Here is a 16,528-nt window from a genome sequence, read left to right on the forward strand (position 1 = left end):
AGCGCATGGATGCAGTGTACCCTCTATGAAGCCTTTATTTTTTCATTATCATTAAATTACCAAACACAAAGGCAGGATACAAGCAACATTTTAATTCAATAAGTTGATGAAATGATTGTATTTGTTTTTACTGTAAATAAGCAGAACATTCTGGCTAGCATGGAAACAAGCAAGAGAGAAACACTGGGAAAACACATTGTAAAACAATTAGAATGGCATCCAAATATGGTCTGAGATTCTGTGTGGAACAGCCAATACAAATACTCCACTGGCTCGGGCCCAAAGTGCGTCTGATTGTCTCTCCTTATGTCCCAGTGCAAAAGAGGCCTGCTCAGACAACAAGTGTCAGAAACGGAAACTTCCGCTTGCCCAGGGCCCGATGCTCAAATGGGCCGCAGACTCCCCCAGGAGTAAATGTTTACCCCAGTCTCTGTGAATCGTTTCAGATTTTGTTTCCACCTGTTTTATAGACTGTGGGCTTGTGAGGTAGGAATGAAATAGTGACTTGGCTACTGTTGGCCACATTCAGTTGAGTGAATGGCAATGTCCCCGGAAGGGGTACAAAGAAGTCTCTCTTTCCCCAATCTGTGCAGACACAGACAGATGAAACCAAGCTCCCCCAACTGAGGACATACAGTATGCACAGTTAATGGGGGCATTACTTAGCCAAAGGAAACAACAGCTCACCCCCTCTCAATGAGTTTTACTGGGTGATGATGACTGAACATTACAGTGCATTCTTCATGGCTGATCGACCAATGAGATCACCGCTATTTGGCAGATAAGACAATCGCCCAATTATCCGGAGACCTAAACACTGCCATTTTTGCTGTTATTCTTTGTAATGATTGTTTGTGCTTATGGGGCTTTTGAGTGATTGACAGAGGTCCTGAGAACTGAATGTCCACAGACAGTCTGAATTGGAGGAAGTGTGCAATTTCTGTGGAGAAACAACTGCTGGAATTAGATAAATGAGGACTTTCAGTGCACATATTGCCAATGAGGATGTTACAGCCTACAGCACTGTTTCTCACGCGTTTGTCTTGCTAAACTGGAATGAATGATGTTTGTAATTCCTGTTGGGCTCAATAAATGCAGTTTGATGAAGCTTTTAACACAATATTGATCTAAATCTGACAATATTTCAGCCACTACTTGCGAAATTTGTAATAGACTTTTTTTTAGACTAAAGCAATAAAACTAGATTTTCTTTCTCAGCTTTTCCCTAAATTTGTACCTCAAAAAGTTGTTATTATACTCAAGATATTTGATTAAGATCAGGTAGTCATCCCATGAGTTAACTAACTATTGGTCCAAGACCAATTAACTAAACAACTGTTTGTGCAGCTGAAATAGCTTCTCTAAACTAGTACTGTATAAGCGGAAAATATTTCTTTAAAAAACACTTCATTGCACAAACACTGCTCCATCGCCATTTGATGATGTACGAAAATGTGTAGCAGACAACTGCCAATAAATGCGCATTGTGGGTCAGTTCTTGATTGAAACCTCAATCACACCTAATTATTGAGCAAAACCCACGTACGGTAGTGGGCTGCCAGAACAAGGACTGAGAAACGCTTACATAAAGCATCCTGTTAATCAGCTCTCAGCTGTGATATGATATAAACTAATTATTGATCTCAAGAATTTGATAAAAGTAAAAGTCACGGTAAAGTCTTTTTATTAAATAACAGTATTTGGCACCCCCGCCCACCCACCCAGCTCCCGCAGTCGACAGTTTGTTGGCACCCATCTCCCTGCGAATAATTTGGTTGGTTCAACAGATGCAGATACTGCTGTATCTGCACACCCCTAAATGTGACTTACACATATACTGTAAGTATTGCCACTCTTCTTGACAAATATTTGTCCTTCAAATAGAATTGCAGGCATACTGCTGTTATTGATTTTTGGCTGGACCGCAACAGCGGGGCCAGCCCTATAAATGCGAATGTCTGTGACTGAGTGACTGAGTGATGAAGTTACACCATTGGTCGGCTGAGTTATGAAGTTACACCATTGGTCGGCCGGTCCAGCCATATGCCAGGTTTTGACCTGGTCTTATTAATATATTAACATTCAATTCTTGACATTCATTTAATACTACAAATCATTTTTGTCTCTTGAGAACTTCCTCTCCTAATAAATCTCAAAAATAGTCAGTGAGTACTTATTTCCCCTCAAGAGGATTGACCCTGCTGGTTGTTTTGGTTCATGCAGCATTGGCGTGTTTATTAGCGGTCCCTTGAGCTGGGCGAGAAGCGCAGGCCTCTGCTTAGTGTAACTCAGACGCCCGAATCTCCTGTTGATTAATGTGCCCGGGGCCCCAGCGCACTCTGCTCTGCGCTGCCAGACCTGACGAGCTCCGCTCTCGCTCCTCGCACATAGCTTCATCCACACATCATCAGCGCTGAATAAAAGCCAGATTGTGAAATAATTACCGCCGGTCTGACGTCGGGCCAGCCCTTTCAGACCAGCCCTATCAATCTTCATTAGGCGGTGTACAGAGTAACTCCCAAAAAACAGAGGGGGGGGGGAAGCGCTCTCACATGGGACGGTTTAAGGCCGGCTCAGAAACTTTCTCTCCGCCGGAGCTGAGAGATAAGAGGGGCTAAGAGGGGTGCGCAAGGATCTCGCCTGACGGTCGCGGAGCTCCAGTGCTAACAGCAGGGAGCCCAGCGGGGTTTGAACCCGGGGAGAGGAGAGGGGAGAGTGGCAGTCAGACAGCCAGCGAGCCTCCTCTCTCTCCTCGCTGCTCTCCATTCACAGTGCAGGAGCGCTGGTCTCCGGGCTGGCCTCTATGGCCTTTCTCACTGGGCTGTCAGAGAGGGGGGCAGGACCAGTCCCTGTGCTTTCAGCGCACTGAGCAGTAGCCGCTCTGCCAGTTTGAGCCTCTTGGATCCGGACCCGGGACTTTAAATGGACGAGCATGTCAGTATCAAGAGGAAGCTTCTCCACAGGCCCATCTTCAGGTAAGAGGGTCTAGTGGCAAGGGTTCTTTACGCGCCTTTTTGTTCCACTCACCTGCGTGTGTGTATGCGGGTGTCAGGGGAGGGGGGAGTGGCGTGGGCATGGGCGTGTGCGTGTACGCACGTGCGAGTGTGTAGCTACGAATGAGAAAGAGTGGTATGAGGGGTCAAGGGTTATATCAATCATAGCGCTCGCAGAGGTGCCTGTTTGTGCGATAATTAGGCTTTTGCATGACAATTAGAGCGCGCTCTGTAAAACGCAATTTCAAGTCTCAGGGGCTCTGTTCCCCTTCTCTCTCTCCCCTGCTCACTCGCTCAGTCTCTCTCTCCCTTAACTTTTGTACTCAGTGTTTCAAAGGAATGGAACAGGCTGTAGCCCGTAAATGTCTCCGTCTGTTGTGGTAAACAGCCATTAGATGCGGAACATTGTGTTGCAGTTCACTGCTCAGACCTAGTGTGGCAGGCAGGTTGCTAATGACCGTTTCACATGTAAAACAGCTAAACCTACAGGCAGCCACGTAACAGATCATTTAACATTACTGCTTCATAGCAGCCCTGTCCTTGTTGAGAAAGTGGGAGATATTTCATGTCGAGATGATTAAAAAAAAAAAATCTTAAGAAAATGTTTTCCTGAAGGAGGAATTTGGGACTAACTGTTTCATCTGGGTGCCATTTTGTTGGAAAACAAACAGAACATCCCCACGTGTAGAAGAGGGCAGTTCCCCTTGATCTTTCCAGGAGGGTCCATCGGGTGTCCTCCACCCCAGATTCCCCCTGAGGTCCCTCTGGCTAAATTTGAAATGAGCCTTCTGGGAAAACTGCATGGGAATAACATTTTTCTGGCACTTGCAAGCAGGGCTCTGTGCTTGGAAAAGGAAATGAGGCCTTTTGCTATCTTTTGTTTATAACAAGTGACATTCCAGGCTTCACTTATATTCCCATTGGTTGGAGCGGGCTGACATCTGCTCTGTATCAAACCATGGCAGCATGGCCTGGTGCAATAAATAAACATTTTATACAGTCTTTAGACCATCTCAGCGAGCAAGGTAACAAAGATACAGTCGAATCTGGAGCGGAGACTGAATCAATGTGCGATGAATGTTAAGTGTTTACCAGAGTTCCAGAACAGTTCACAATGTTTTTTTGAGCTTGGGATCCTGATAATCCAAACAGACATTTCGAAAACACATGAACTAACGACAAAAACTTGAACAAAGTTGAATGAAGAATGTAAGTTTCTACTAACTTTAAATTGTGGGAAATTGTGGCAAGTCTTTAGGAATTTTATGAAGAGCAATTTGAAAAGACTTTAGTGGGTCTGCATGCAGAATGATAGTTTAATTCTAGCTTTTGTGCCAATACAAATTTGCTGGAAAAGAGCTAATTTCAAGTTTCAGTTTGACAGAAGCCTCTGCAGCAATATGCTTTCAAATGATAAATCGTGGTAAGGAGCACTGTCATGATAAGTTCCCGCAAAGAAAAAAAGAAAAAATACTTTTAACAAATTTTTTTTTGAAAATAAAAATTGCCCACACCTACACTCCAGAAATTGTGTGGCTGAAGTGCATGCATTCACCTGAAAATCAGTGACTTTTCCCACACTACACATCTACTGAACTACCGGGGATCAAGTGTCAGATGGAAAAGACTTTGAATGCACTCATTATGCCAAATGTCTGCAGTTTGATTGTTGTTAATCAGTGGCTGATTCATGGTATTTGATTCATTTTGATAAGCTGCGATCTATTAACTTTTAATTTATTCAGTCACCGGGCTTTGCACTTTTTTGGCATGGTAGAAACTCTTCTCTGGCATACAATACAGTGCTATGACACCTTACAGACAGGATCACATTAAAACCTTGATATTACTGTAAAAAATAATACCATGTTATTACTCATCATATGAGTATCATTCAGAAGTGGAACGTACATCCCTTCAAAGGTTATTAACACAAGACAGCTCTTTATTGTATGCTTTTAATAGATTTGATAATAAGCATTCTGAACATGTTTAAAATAAGACAAATTTTTCAATCTAGTTTGATTCTCTGAATTACCGATATTATCTGATTTGTAAATACAGTAGTGGGTATTACTACTGTATTACTACAAAAATTACTACTACTACAAATTTGAGATCAGTAGCCCTGCATTTAAAAATAATTGAAAAATAAAAATTGTTTTTCTTTTCCGTTAAAAGATAAAAAATGAAAAGTTTTAATTTCCTATAAAATGATCTTTTGAAATTTAACATTCGGTATATTGTCACCTTATTGTCTTCCTTGTAGTGCACAATGTAGAGGTGCCTGCTGTTACGAATGTGTCTGTTCAGTATATATAATGTATGTGAATTTTCATTGAATAGATTCTGGAAATACTGAATATCTGTCTTTGTTGATTGTGAATAACTTAATATATTTGTGTGTCCTTTTTCAAAATTGTATGTGGAGACCTTGGTTTGTTTACGGTGCCACATCTTGATTGTCTGTTTCTCACAGTTGAATTGAATTTCAGTTCCCTATACTGTATGTGAGATAATTAGCTGCATTAAAGCCCTGGCAAAGGCAGCTTGCTGCTGAAACATTGGTGATAAGAAATTAGAGGAAATAGTGCACAACCCTTCTTTTCAAGTTTTACTTTCATGTCTCTTGGTCTACACCTCCCACAAGAAATAGGTATGCATTTTCTTGTTGGATTAAAATGAGATGTTATTTACAACAATGGAAAACTATTATACTTGAATGCTCTAAAGTTTGGTGTCTTTGTGATAATCTCTGTAGAGCTCTAGGCTCTCAAGAATATTTCTATTTAGAGCATGTATAACTGTAATAGAATTTTGCTTAGCATTCACAAAGATGTGAAGAGGCCTCTCTCAGAGACTGGAGATTACTTCCACATTGATATTAATGTTTATTTACTTCCTAAGAATACCTAAATCCATACTGGCTGATAACATATGATTTGTGCACCTGGTTTAGGCCTCTGTTTTCAGTAGGATGGTGCACAAAGGTAACATGACTTCTTCATCAGTTCTATAGTCATAAAACTATTGTTGTGTGAATAGTGGAGTGTAAAAGCTCGCTTATAGGAGAGACAGGCACGATCATTTTGCAAGGGTCAACAAGTGATGGCTTTTAACGTGGTCCAAATATTTCACGTTTGGTTTAACTCCCAGTGTTTTGAATTTTTGTTTAGTTTGAATTTCCTTACAAGGGAATTCTCTGGATCTCAAATCATATAAAGATAAAGTCCAAAAAAGAGGGACTGATGAGATTGTATTAGCCATTCTTAGATTGCCAAAATGTGGCGTTATTTTGACACTCTTTGTAAATCCCTGTGACCACTGGCTCACTCTCAGTTAGTTCCTGCTTGAAGACAGCTTGCGTCGCGTGCCAAGCGTAATCCCCTTTCTCTTGAAAAAAAGCAGCCCGATTTCACAATGAGGAGAACAGCCCCATGCAGGCTGTTATGGAATAAGTCAGCACAGCTGTTGGGAAACCACAGTTTAGTCACCCCGCCATCAAGGGCAGTTTCACTAATGAACTTTAAAGGCAAAAGAGGCTGCACCAATGGTTTAACATGGGCTTATATACTCCAGAGGCAGAGTCATCTGTTTTACACATGGCAAAATGGATTCTGAAGCTATGAAGACCTCTTTTAAGCCTTTAGTAGTAAAGTTTCAGTACAACTTGGTAATGGCGGAATGCTAACTTTAAAAAATCCCTCATTGTTTTTGTGAGGCAGAATACAAATTCATGGAGATAGACAGGATTAAATGGCTGCAATCTGAAAGAAATGAGAGTAGAGGAAGCAACAAATTCCCAACACCTACGAAAAGTGGCACTGAGAATTTTTTGAGAATTTTCAAATTTTCAGTGAGATTGCGGAATGGTGGGGTGGCAGTGATTGCGGAAAGGGGGCTGGGGGGTGCTGTCTATCATGGCTGCAACGCATGGATATTCCCCCCTAGACGACTACCCTTGTTATCTGTGCCAAGAACCAGCCCTGCTTCCAAACACCATCTTGAGTCACATTTGTGTCCTGAGCCCTCTTTTCATTATTATTATTTTTTTTTTTTTTACAATATTGAGTTATATTTATTAACTGAGTAATGAATTGAAACAATAACTCCTAAAGTTGACTTTCACTTCATTATCGAGAGACTTGTCTGCTGATAATTAGTTAGCTGGGGCTGCTGTGTAATGATCTTTTCCAAAAGGCCAATTGTGATTTTTTCTTAGCTACTAAAATATAATATATGTTTTCAAAGAAAATACATCTTAGAGTTTTGTGCTTTTGCTGATTTGGATGTTAAAAATGGGGGTGTACATGCAGTTTAGCATTCTGTATCTATTTATTGTGGCATAATTGTTAAAAAATAGACTTGTAAGCGTAAGTTGCCTATTCAAATCATGAACTAGGGACTTATCTTTAATGAATGTATACATTTATTAGTTTTAATTTGTGTACTGTATAGTATAGTGGAGAAGGGGGCTTTCGAAAAATGATGAACACAGTGAGGCCTTTTTCCACCACACCTACCTGTCAACACATCACTGACATTACTGTGCCTAAATTGTACAAGAAACTGAGAGTGAGTAGGACACATCTCTTAGCCATGCGACACCTGGACGTCAGTAAGATTATTGGCTCAACTTGACATAAGTTCACAAAATTGCAACATCGGTAGAATCACTGTGTATTGAATCGTGACCCCTGTGTGGTGATGTGTATTGCATTGCCAGATCCTTCACCCTACTCATTGGCTACATTTCACATTTCTGTTAACACAGAGTGAGTTTTAGGTGCAGCCCCTTTTATTTGGAACTTGCAGCTGTCCTCTGTTTATTTTTTCCTCTTCTGATTAATAGTCTCAGTTTATTCCCTTTTCAGTCCAGCTGTTCAACATTTAACAATTATTGTACGCTACGGTCAGATGTTGGGAAGGCTGTGACTCCAGGATTCAAATAATGTTTTGCCTCAGCTTTGACTATGGATTAAATTTGAGTGATTCTTCGCAAGATTGTCTTCACAAATATAGTTTAGGGAGTCCAACATTTGGCAAAATTAACTGCTAAATTGAAATGAATGGGCCTCATTCACGAAACATGTTTATGGTCAGATTTCATGGTGAACTGTGCCTATGAATGTTTCCACAAACATTTCAGCATTCATCATTTTTTTCTTATCTGAATTTGTTCTTTGATAAAATCAACATCTTTGTGTGTTTGGAAACATGCATAAAATCATACGTATAAGAACGCTTTATTATTTATGTGAATGCTTTATTATATTATGCATTTTAAGTAGCTACAGACCTCATTAACAATAAAATGTTTAGCAATACAGTTATTAATACTACAATATACTAAATAGGCTTTTATTATTTCAGTTTACGATAATGTTTTTTCACACCTAGTTTTAATCTTAGTTTTAGTTTTTAATAATCACCTTGTTGGAAATTTATTCATTTTATTCATTTATTGATGAAAGTGATTGATGATGATGATTGAAAATGATAAATAAAGACCCACAAGAGTGCAGCCAAACCCAACACTCATGCAATGGCGTATTTGTTGCTTTTGGAATACTTGGTATCTTTTGGGACCGCACAGATGCGTTTATGGAGAGCGATGAATTTCTGATGTTTGCACATGACCCTGAAGGCTGCATGCCTTTTATGGGATTGCTAGGGTGTTGCTAGGGTGTTTCCTTATGCAAATCAACATGAACGGGCACACGCATCCAATATGAACAATTAGAATTCATGCTCTGATACACTTGGGATATGCACAAAATTGAAGGTCTGCGCATGTTTCATGAATCCCAAGTTGGGTTTTCATAGGAGCTTTCATAAGAACAAAAATAAGAAGAATTTAAGAACGTTTTGTGAATGGGGCCCAATGTGTGTTTTTGATAAAAACATGAGCACTTGTTTATTTGTAAGTCAGTTTCCATAAATTTGTCAGCACTAATTCCTTTCCAAATTAGAAACACTCACACTAAACACCACTAATGTCTCTGAATTCTGTGTAATCGCCCTCTTGTTGGCCCAGTCTTGCACCACAGCGTTGATTGTAGCCATATCCCCAGACAGCTGAATAACCAGCTACATTAAGATGTGACCCTGCGGAAAGGGAAGAAGGCTGTTTGCCTCAAACGAGCACAAGTGTTTTCTCGTGCCTGAGCTGGACTCTCGGCTGATGTTGTACTCCAGAGGAGAGTTGCGTGCACCTCACCACCCTGCCAAGGCAAGTCGGAACAGGCAGAAGTTGTGTGGAAACCGTGTAAGTGGGAACCTGAGGAGCAGGTTTACAGTATTAAATAAACCAATGCGCCATATGAATGATACCATCTAAAGTGGAGCTATAAAAAATGCTCCGGCCCAGAGGAACGGAAAGTTCACTCGGCCGATAAGTCGGGGATAAAGTCATGTCGCCGCAGAATTCCAGAAGGCGATCAGATGTGCCTAAAAAGGCACTCTGTTGCAGATTTTACCCAAGTGCAGCTTGGAAGACAGGAGCCTATTAAAACAGGTTAAAGAGCCCTTGCGTGTTAATAATACAGAAGGCCCAATGGTGGGGGCCCCCGTTCTCATAATACGTATTTACATGTGTAACATGTTAAATGTGAAGAGCGTGAACAAGATTGGCTGGAACAACTCAGTCACTTTTCAGTCTAAAAGGAGGGCCTGGGTCCATGAGTGGGTGCACAAGTGGGTGTGCTGCATTAGTTTTCTGAAAAAAAACGTCCTCCTGTGGCAGTTCTGCTTGGCCATTGGCCCTCTTTGTACAAATTTGAGCTTGTCCAGGCCTCTGCTCAATCTGTGAATTAACTGCACAAAGTACACGCCACTGCTGCCCGATGAAATGCATTTGTCACATTTGGGTATTTCATGAATAGTGACAACCCGTGCAAATGAAAACAGCCTAAATATCCAGCATAATAATATTGCCCTAATATAAGGTCTGTATGTCTTGGAGATGTCCTCAGCTGGGAGTTGAAAATATGTGCGATAAATGTCTTTGCTTTTATAGGTTTAAGAAAAATAAGTGGTGTGGGAGACTAGCTGCTCAACGAAGAGACTGCCAATAGTCTTTCTTCATACATAAAAGGGATATGTCAACATCATTTTCCAGATGAGTTGCATGCCAGCTTTTGGTGCAGGGTAAAAAGTTAAGAGGCCAGTGGCCCTCTGGGTGGCATCTTTGGGACTGTGGAATGGGAGACAGTTCAAGAGGCTGGCAGTGGGGCGCGGCGGGACCCAAGTGACGGCAGAGCCGCTCTCTGAGAAGGAAGTTTACACAGAGGAGGGCACAGAAAACTCATGGGAATCTGCCCCCTGTTAACCTCCCCCATCTCAGCAGTACCCACTGTGACTCCAAGCTTCTTTTCCTACTGCCACTCCCCAAACACTGGCCTAATGTGGGAAGGGACCTTTCTCTCACAAACACCCTAATCCCCACCACTCGAACTCCCACACATTCATATTTTCTGCACCCCACACCTACAGTACATACACCCCCAAACACTTGCACACCCAACAGGCACTTTTCACATACGGTTTGACTTCTGTTGGCTTGTGGTATGGCTTGCACACTGAGTGAGACTGCAAGGAACATAATGACATGAAAGTAAGCTCAGTGCCTGTCTATAATGAAGCTGGCAATTTGGCACAGCATTGTACATGAAGCTGATTTAGGACAGTCCTGTTTGTAAATATCTCTCTCTCTCTCTCTTTCAATTTCAATTTCAATTTCCTTTATGGCAGGACAACTACAATCATATTGCCAAAGCAACACATACAATACACAGATACATGGAAACCACATATACAACATGCAAAAAGTATGACCCCCAACACTATAATAACAATAATAATAATAATAATAATAGCAACAACAACAACAGCAACAACAACAACAACAACAACAACAACAATAATAATAATAAACATGTTCACATAATGTAAAAAAAAACATTTAACATTAAGAACATTTATCATAATATAAACAAATATGTGTGTAGTATAGGTTAAGAAAAGACTAATTATGGTACTGTAAGTTACCATTTTAACTAGGTCAACAAATAACAACTGTAAATAATACATTTTTCAAATATAAATATTTGATGCAGAGAGTGTTTGCTTTATGTCCCCGATCTTGTGGCATGTGGCTACATATTTAGCTTTTTGTGGGGCTGTAGGCCCATCTTCTAATATTATAGATAATTTTTCATTGTCACTCATACTTAGGTTGTTGGGGAAAACAAATGTTTATATTTTTTAAAGAATTCCTCCCTTTCTTGATAATAATATGCGCAATGTAAAACAAAATGAGTCGCTGTCCCTACCTGTTTACTTGTGCACTGGTCGCACAGGCTGTCCTCCCTGGCTATCCAGGTTGGCCTGTGCCAGCCCTTTTCAATGGCCAGCCTGTTGTCACTGACACAATATTTGGTCAGGATCTCCCTCTGTTTTGAATCTTTAATGGTGACTAGATATTTTGCCAATTTATATTTTCTGTTTAGGGCCTGGTAGCATTCCAGTTTCTTTTGAGTTTTAACAGTGTATGCCAATGCTCCAAATAAGAGTTTTTGAGGTGATTGATAATTTGGTTCATTCTGATTGAAGGTATGCTTGAGGTGTCGTCCTGGAGCTGACTGATGGTGGTGTTGGTCTGTGAGCTTCAGGACTAGTTGGCTCTCTTCCTCTTCTCTCAGATGTGGAGGCCTCTACTCTCTGTTGAGGTGTCCAGACAAGGCTAAATTAAGACAACTCTCTGGCTTTGTTTTCCTTCTGGGTGGCTGAGCTCAGAAATAAGTTGGCGTAGGAGGTAGCTTCACAGAAAGCTTATTAAAGAAATGCTATCTTCAGCCTGAATTAACTTGTTATTTTTATTTCAAAGGACTTTCGGTGGTCTCAAGGGACCATCTAATATATAATGCTATGCCAAATTTTCCCAAAATAATGCACCAGTTCCCTGTTGCATATTGTATCGCAACAAGGTGATGTCATCATCTTCTCCACATTACTGAACATTTTGAAGAGATCTTAGTTCAATACCATTGGGGACCCTTGGGGTTTTTCAAGACCAGGCTTGAGGCAAGGTTAGATGCACTCCATTGGATTGTAGGTGAAATGACAAGGCTGGAGGGGCTGAATTGCCTGTTCTCATTATGTTTGGCACTGCGGTAAAAGTACAAAAGATCGAAATATCTGTCATGTGTGAAATAGTAGGGCATTAAATCTTCATTTGAATGTGAAGGAGACATCCAAGTATTTCTGCTGCAAATGTCAAACCCAGCCCCAGCTCCTCTAGCCTTCATCTGAACAGATAAGCAGTGCAGCTCTTCACAAAATGTCATTTCTCGGGATCAGAGCTGATATAACAGTGCTGATAGACAGATCATTACGTAGTTAAGATACAAATGTAATACTTCTAAAAAACAGACCATAGGCAAGATCCACTCAACATTTGTCCTTATCTTTGCAATTAAATGAAAAGGTTACTTTCTTTAAAAAAGTAACCCTTTCTTTCTTTCTTTCTTACTTTCAGTTTGGCAACTTCAGCAATCACCAATTATTATTCCTTTTTTAATTGTGCTTACATTGGGAAAAAATTAACTCATGCATTTAGTGTAGTAAAACACTGTTAAGGGCAATTTTAGTTTGAACTATAGCCATTTTCTTGATTATTTTACTTCAAAAGAAGCATATGTAGGGGAAACAACTCTACAGCCTTACAATGGGCACCACTTATGTAGGGAATATACCTCTATTCTTACACTTGGCACAACACAACTAGAAATCAGTCTCCTAAAATTACTCTTATCTTGAATATCCAACCATTAATTTGGAACTTCAGTTAATTAAAATGAAATATTGGTGATCAAATAAAATGAAATCACAGATTTAATAGATATGGATCTATTAAAGGATGTAGTTCATGAATAGGCTATTTTGACTCAGATTCTCATGTTTACACAACATCAAAACAGAACAGTTTTAATAATATTATTTATTAAACATACAAAATACAGAGCACACACAGACCAATCTAACCGGGGAGTACTATGCTAATTATAGCAAGGTGGGAGGGTTTCAGTGTGCGTGTGTGTGTGTGTGTGTGTGTGTGTGTGTGTGCGAGTGTATGTGTATGTACGTGCTTGCGCACATGCCCATTTGTCTCTGGACGAATGGGGGAGGGGTAAACAGCATGTAGGCCATGATTATGTAGTGTATGTAAACCTGTAGTGGAATCAGCTAAATCCCTTAATTTAGCTACAAAGGAGTATTGCTCCTGGGAGTGACGAAGAGAGAAGTGTAGCTCTACACTACACTGAACTGGGCATTTGCCCACTACCAATACGAGTGTGGAGTGTGGCTAATCAATTCAAACAGTTACACAACTAAACACTACTCATTCAAATAATCGCTAATGAAGGACAAACAGAAATGCAGATTCACATTAATCTCTATAAAGACTAAATAAAAAAACTGTAGGTGCTACCTGGGATTTTTAGTCAGTCTTACTGAGCATTAACTTCCAGGTGCGTTGTTGTCTCTGGTGGTCGCAGTTGGGTCCTTGAGAGAAGGCAGTTGTAGTATCGTGAATTTGTGGAGGTTTCTGGTGGGGACAGCTGGGGTCCTTTCCCCGTATGCAGCGGTGATGTCCCATCTTGTTGGTCATCAGAAAGGGTGGAAAAAAGGTTATTTTTGCTGTAGCTTCTTGTGGTCACTTAACGTAGCACTGGGTGTACAGTAGTTTCCATGTGGGATGGATTAGCCTTAGTCACCACAGGTGAGCTAGGTTGGCAGTACCTAGTTGCTGTGTAGAGCAACTTGTGCATTAGTATTAGAGCAATCTGTGTATTTAGATAAGTTGCTATGGTGATAGCAGCAACCTTCAGAATTCAGGAGAGCTCCATCAAGTTGTGGGAACTCTGGAGACATGGAAGGTCCACAGAATTTGGGAGCTCCAGGGACAATTTCCAAGTGCCTGGGGTGAGAGGCACAAAACAAGAGAAAAAGAAGTAAAAGAAGGAGATTATTGTTGCTGACCTTTATTCTCCTGATTGGGGGAAGGGAACCTTCACACCTGTGCTGTGTGAAGAAGATTAAGAACACTGTGTTTACAGATGATGTCATCAGATGTTCTTCAAGAGACAGTCACTGTTTGTGTAAGGACTGTCAACTGGCTGTTGGTCCCTACACATGAAAAAATGCTATGCCTCTCTGACCGTTACTGTTGTTCTCCATTTATCCCAGACACAAAATGTTTACTTCTGGAATGCAGTAGTAAAACCCCCGAGGCTTTTCAGCAATGTAGTATTTTGCTGTGTGTGTGACTGTGTAGGATGTAACCAGTGTTGCATTGCCAGAATGGGAGATCCTGGCTTCTGTGTTTTATGCGGCGGTTACTACAGTTCAGGCATCACTCCAGCCATATCCTCCCCGTGACACTGTGGTCCGGGTGCCTGATGCATTCTGGGTGGGGAAAGTGAGATGCAGGTCAAGAGGTGATAACAGTGCCCCCCTCCACACCCATCGCGCTTATCATCTCGGGTCCCTCCGCTGGAATGGAAAGTCACATGGGGGCCGAGGCCTGCACTGAAAAAAGCGCCCGTTCCCGCTGACCGTCCTGCGTGCCATTTCCTACACCTTATCAGTGCCAGTCCTGTTTACTCCATCACCCTCCACCCCTGCCATGTCTCATATCTCACAACACCATAGACCAACAGACACCATGGTAAAAATAGCCCTTCATTGGCCGATGTAGGTCACACTTAGTAACTCAACTTTTACATGCCTGATTTGTTTGCAATGTGTGTATAAAATCAGTGTTGTTATTTCTTTTACCATTGCTTCCTTCTCCAACCCACCTTCCTTTGAGAAAAACTATTCATAACCTCAGGCCTGTTCTGTTCTCAAAATGCTACTGTTGTGTCACATCAGTAATTCTGAGTACCTGCTCCAAGATTGCCTATCAATCACCTATTTTCTTTCTGTCTACCACTACCTTCTCATTCTGTCTTTCTCATCTGCTTATGATAATTCATATTCAGAAAAAATGTTGTTGTATATATTTGTACTTTATTCATTTACTTTGCCTCTTACTGGTGCTTTTTCAAAAGAATATTTTTAAAATGAATGCCCACGTTAAAACACATAAACAACAAAAACATCGACCTGTCAGCATAGACAACCCAGATATTCTGAAAATGTGGCCACAAGCAAAAAAAGGCTCAGAACAGCATACTCACTTGAATGTACAAATAAAGAAGTTAATATAAGGATAAAAAAACAATACAAGGAAGATTATGTTTTTTAAAAAATGGTTTCCAAGTTATGAATGGAAAAATTGTAGTTTTAAGTATTTATGAATTTATCTCTGATTAGGTGACAGTGACATTGCTTAGATAGTGAGGGATCACTCTGGGTTTCTGTTGTTTTTCTTGGCTGTGATTAGGGATCATTTTACCCAAGACTTATTTTACCCGGTCGTTTTATCCCCTCCAGTTTTTTTTCCATTTTCTTTCACATTTAACAGGTATGAAACTCTCCAGGAGTTTCTAATCCAACCGTGTGATAGTGTTTGAATCTGCTCTGTGTATAGTCACACTGTGTGAATACACCATGGGTTGGAATGAGGAGACTAGCTGGAGAGGCTCAGTGAAATTGTAAACACAGTACATCTGTCACAAGTCTGTGTGAATGAAGCTTTTCCTGCTGGAAACTATGAATATGATCCCCAGCTTATTTCACAGTAGAGGCAGAGCCTTAAAATGGATACTGTTAAATTCAGTAGATTATTTATTATATACTTGAATTTTCCTTTTCCCCGCAAGGAAAGCAATTGTTTAACATCTCTTTCTCCTTGCAACATTTCGTGACTCTGTTGCTTCATGCTTCAAGTGTTATTAGTAGGTAACATGTTAGCACACGCTGTGTTATGCAAAGGTTGTTATGGAGGCATGTTCCAAAAAGCTACAGAAAAGGTGTTTGGAATTTTCATAAAATGATTTGACTCATTATTAAAAGCAGAAATGATATTCTGTCTGAAGAACAGGCAGTTTCATAGATGAATGTAATGTTGGTTGTGCTACACTGAAATGCACTCATGCACCATTGCCTCTATTGAGGGATGAGCTCCCAGGGTTATATTTGTCAGGTCTGGATTTGCACCCCAGAGATTCTGTCATGCATGCTCAGAGTTGGTCAATCCAGGATTCAATAACATTTCATTTCATTCAAGTGTCATGAGGGGCTTTTGAAAACTCAATACCATTGAGTTGTTTTCCTCTCTTGATCATTTTTGAAATTCACAAACAGAAAATTCTGGAATGCTTGGAATTTTTTTTTTTTTAGAATTAATGAAATCAATATTGCTACAAAGAAACCATCTGATCTTTTGGTATGGCAATTTATCAAGAGAAAACATAAATGTGTGACAGTGTCCATACTTTTCTTTCAGTCAAAATTTTATATATAATGTTCTAGATTAATGAAATATGAAATCCAAATGTTTATAAAATCACAAAAGTGTTGGAGAT

General features: G+C 40.4%; 1 protein-coding gene across 3 annotated transcripts in view; it reads left to right on the forward strand.

Moving 5' to 3' along the window:
• Window positions 1–16,528, forward strand: part of pde1a (phosphodiesterase 1A, calmodulin-dependent) — a 143,465-nt gene that overhangs the window by 110,661 nt on the left and 16,276 nt on the right. Inside the window, exon 1 of one of the 3 annotated variants that reach the window (XM_064327313.1) lies at window positions 2,474–2,975. The exons of the other annotated variants lie outside the window; for them this stretch is intronic. Coding sequence (XP_064183383.1) covers window positions 2,923–2,975 — 53 coding nt within the window. The 5' untranslated portion in view covers window positions 2,474–2,922. Of the gene's footprint in view, window positions 1–2,473; window positions 2,976–16,528 lie in introns of those variants that run through there. 3 annotated transcript variants of the gene reach the window in all.

This window comes from Anguilla rostrata, chromosome 3 (assembly GCF_018555375.3).
Source record: "Anguilla rostrata isolate EN2019 chromosome 3, ASM1855537v3, whole genome shotgun sequence".
NCBI lineage: Eukaryota > Metazoa > Chordata > Actinopteri > Anguilliformes > Anguillidae > Anguilla > Anguilla rostrata.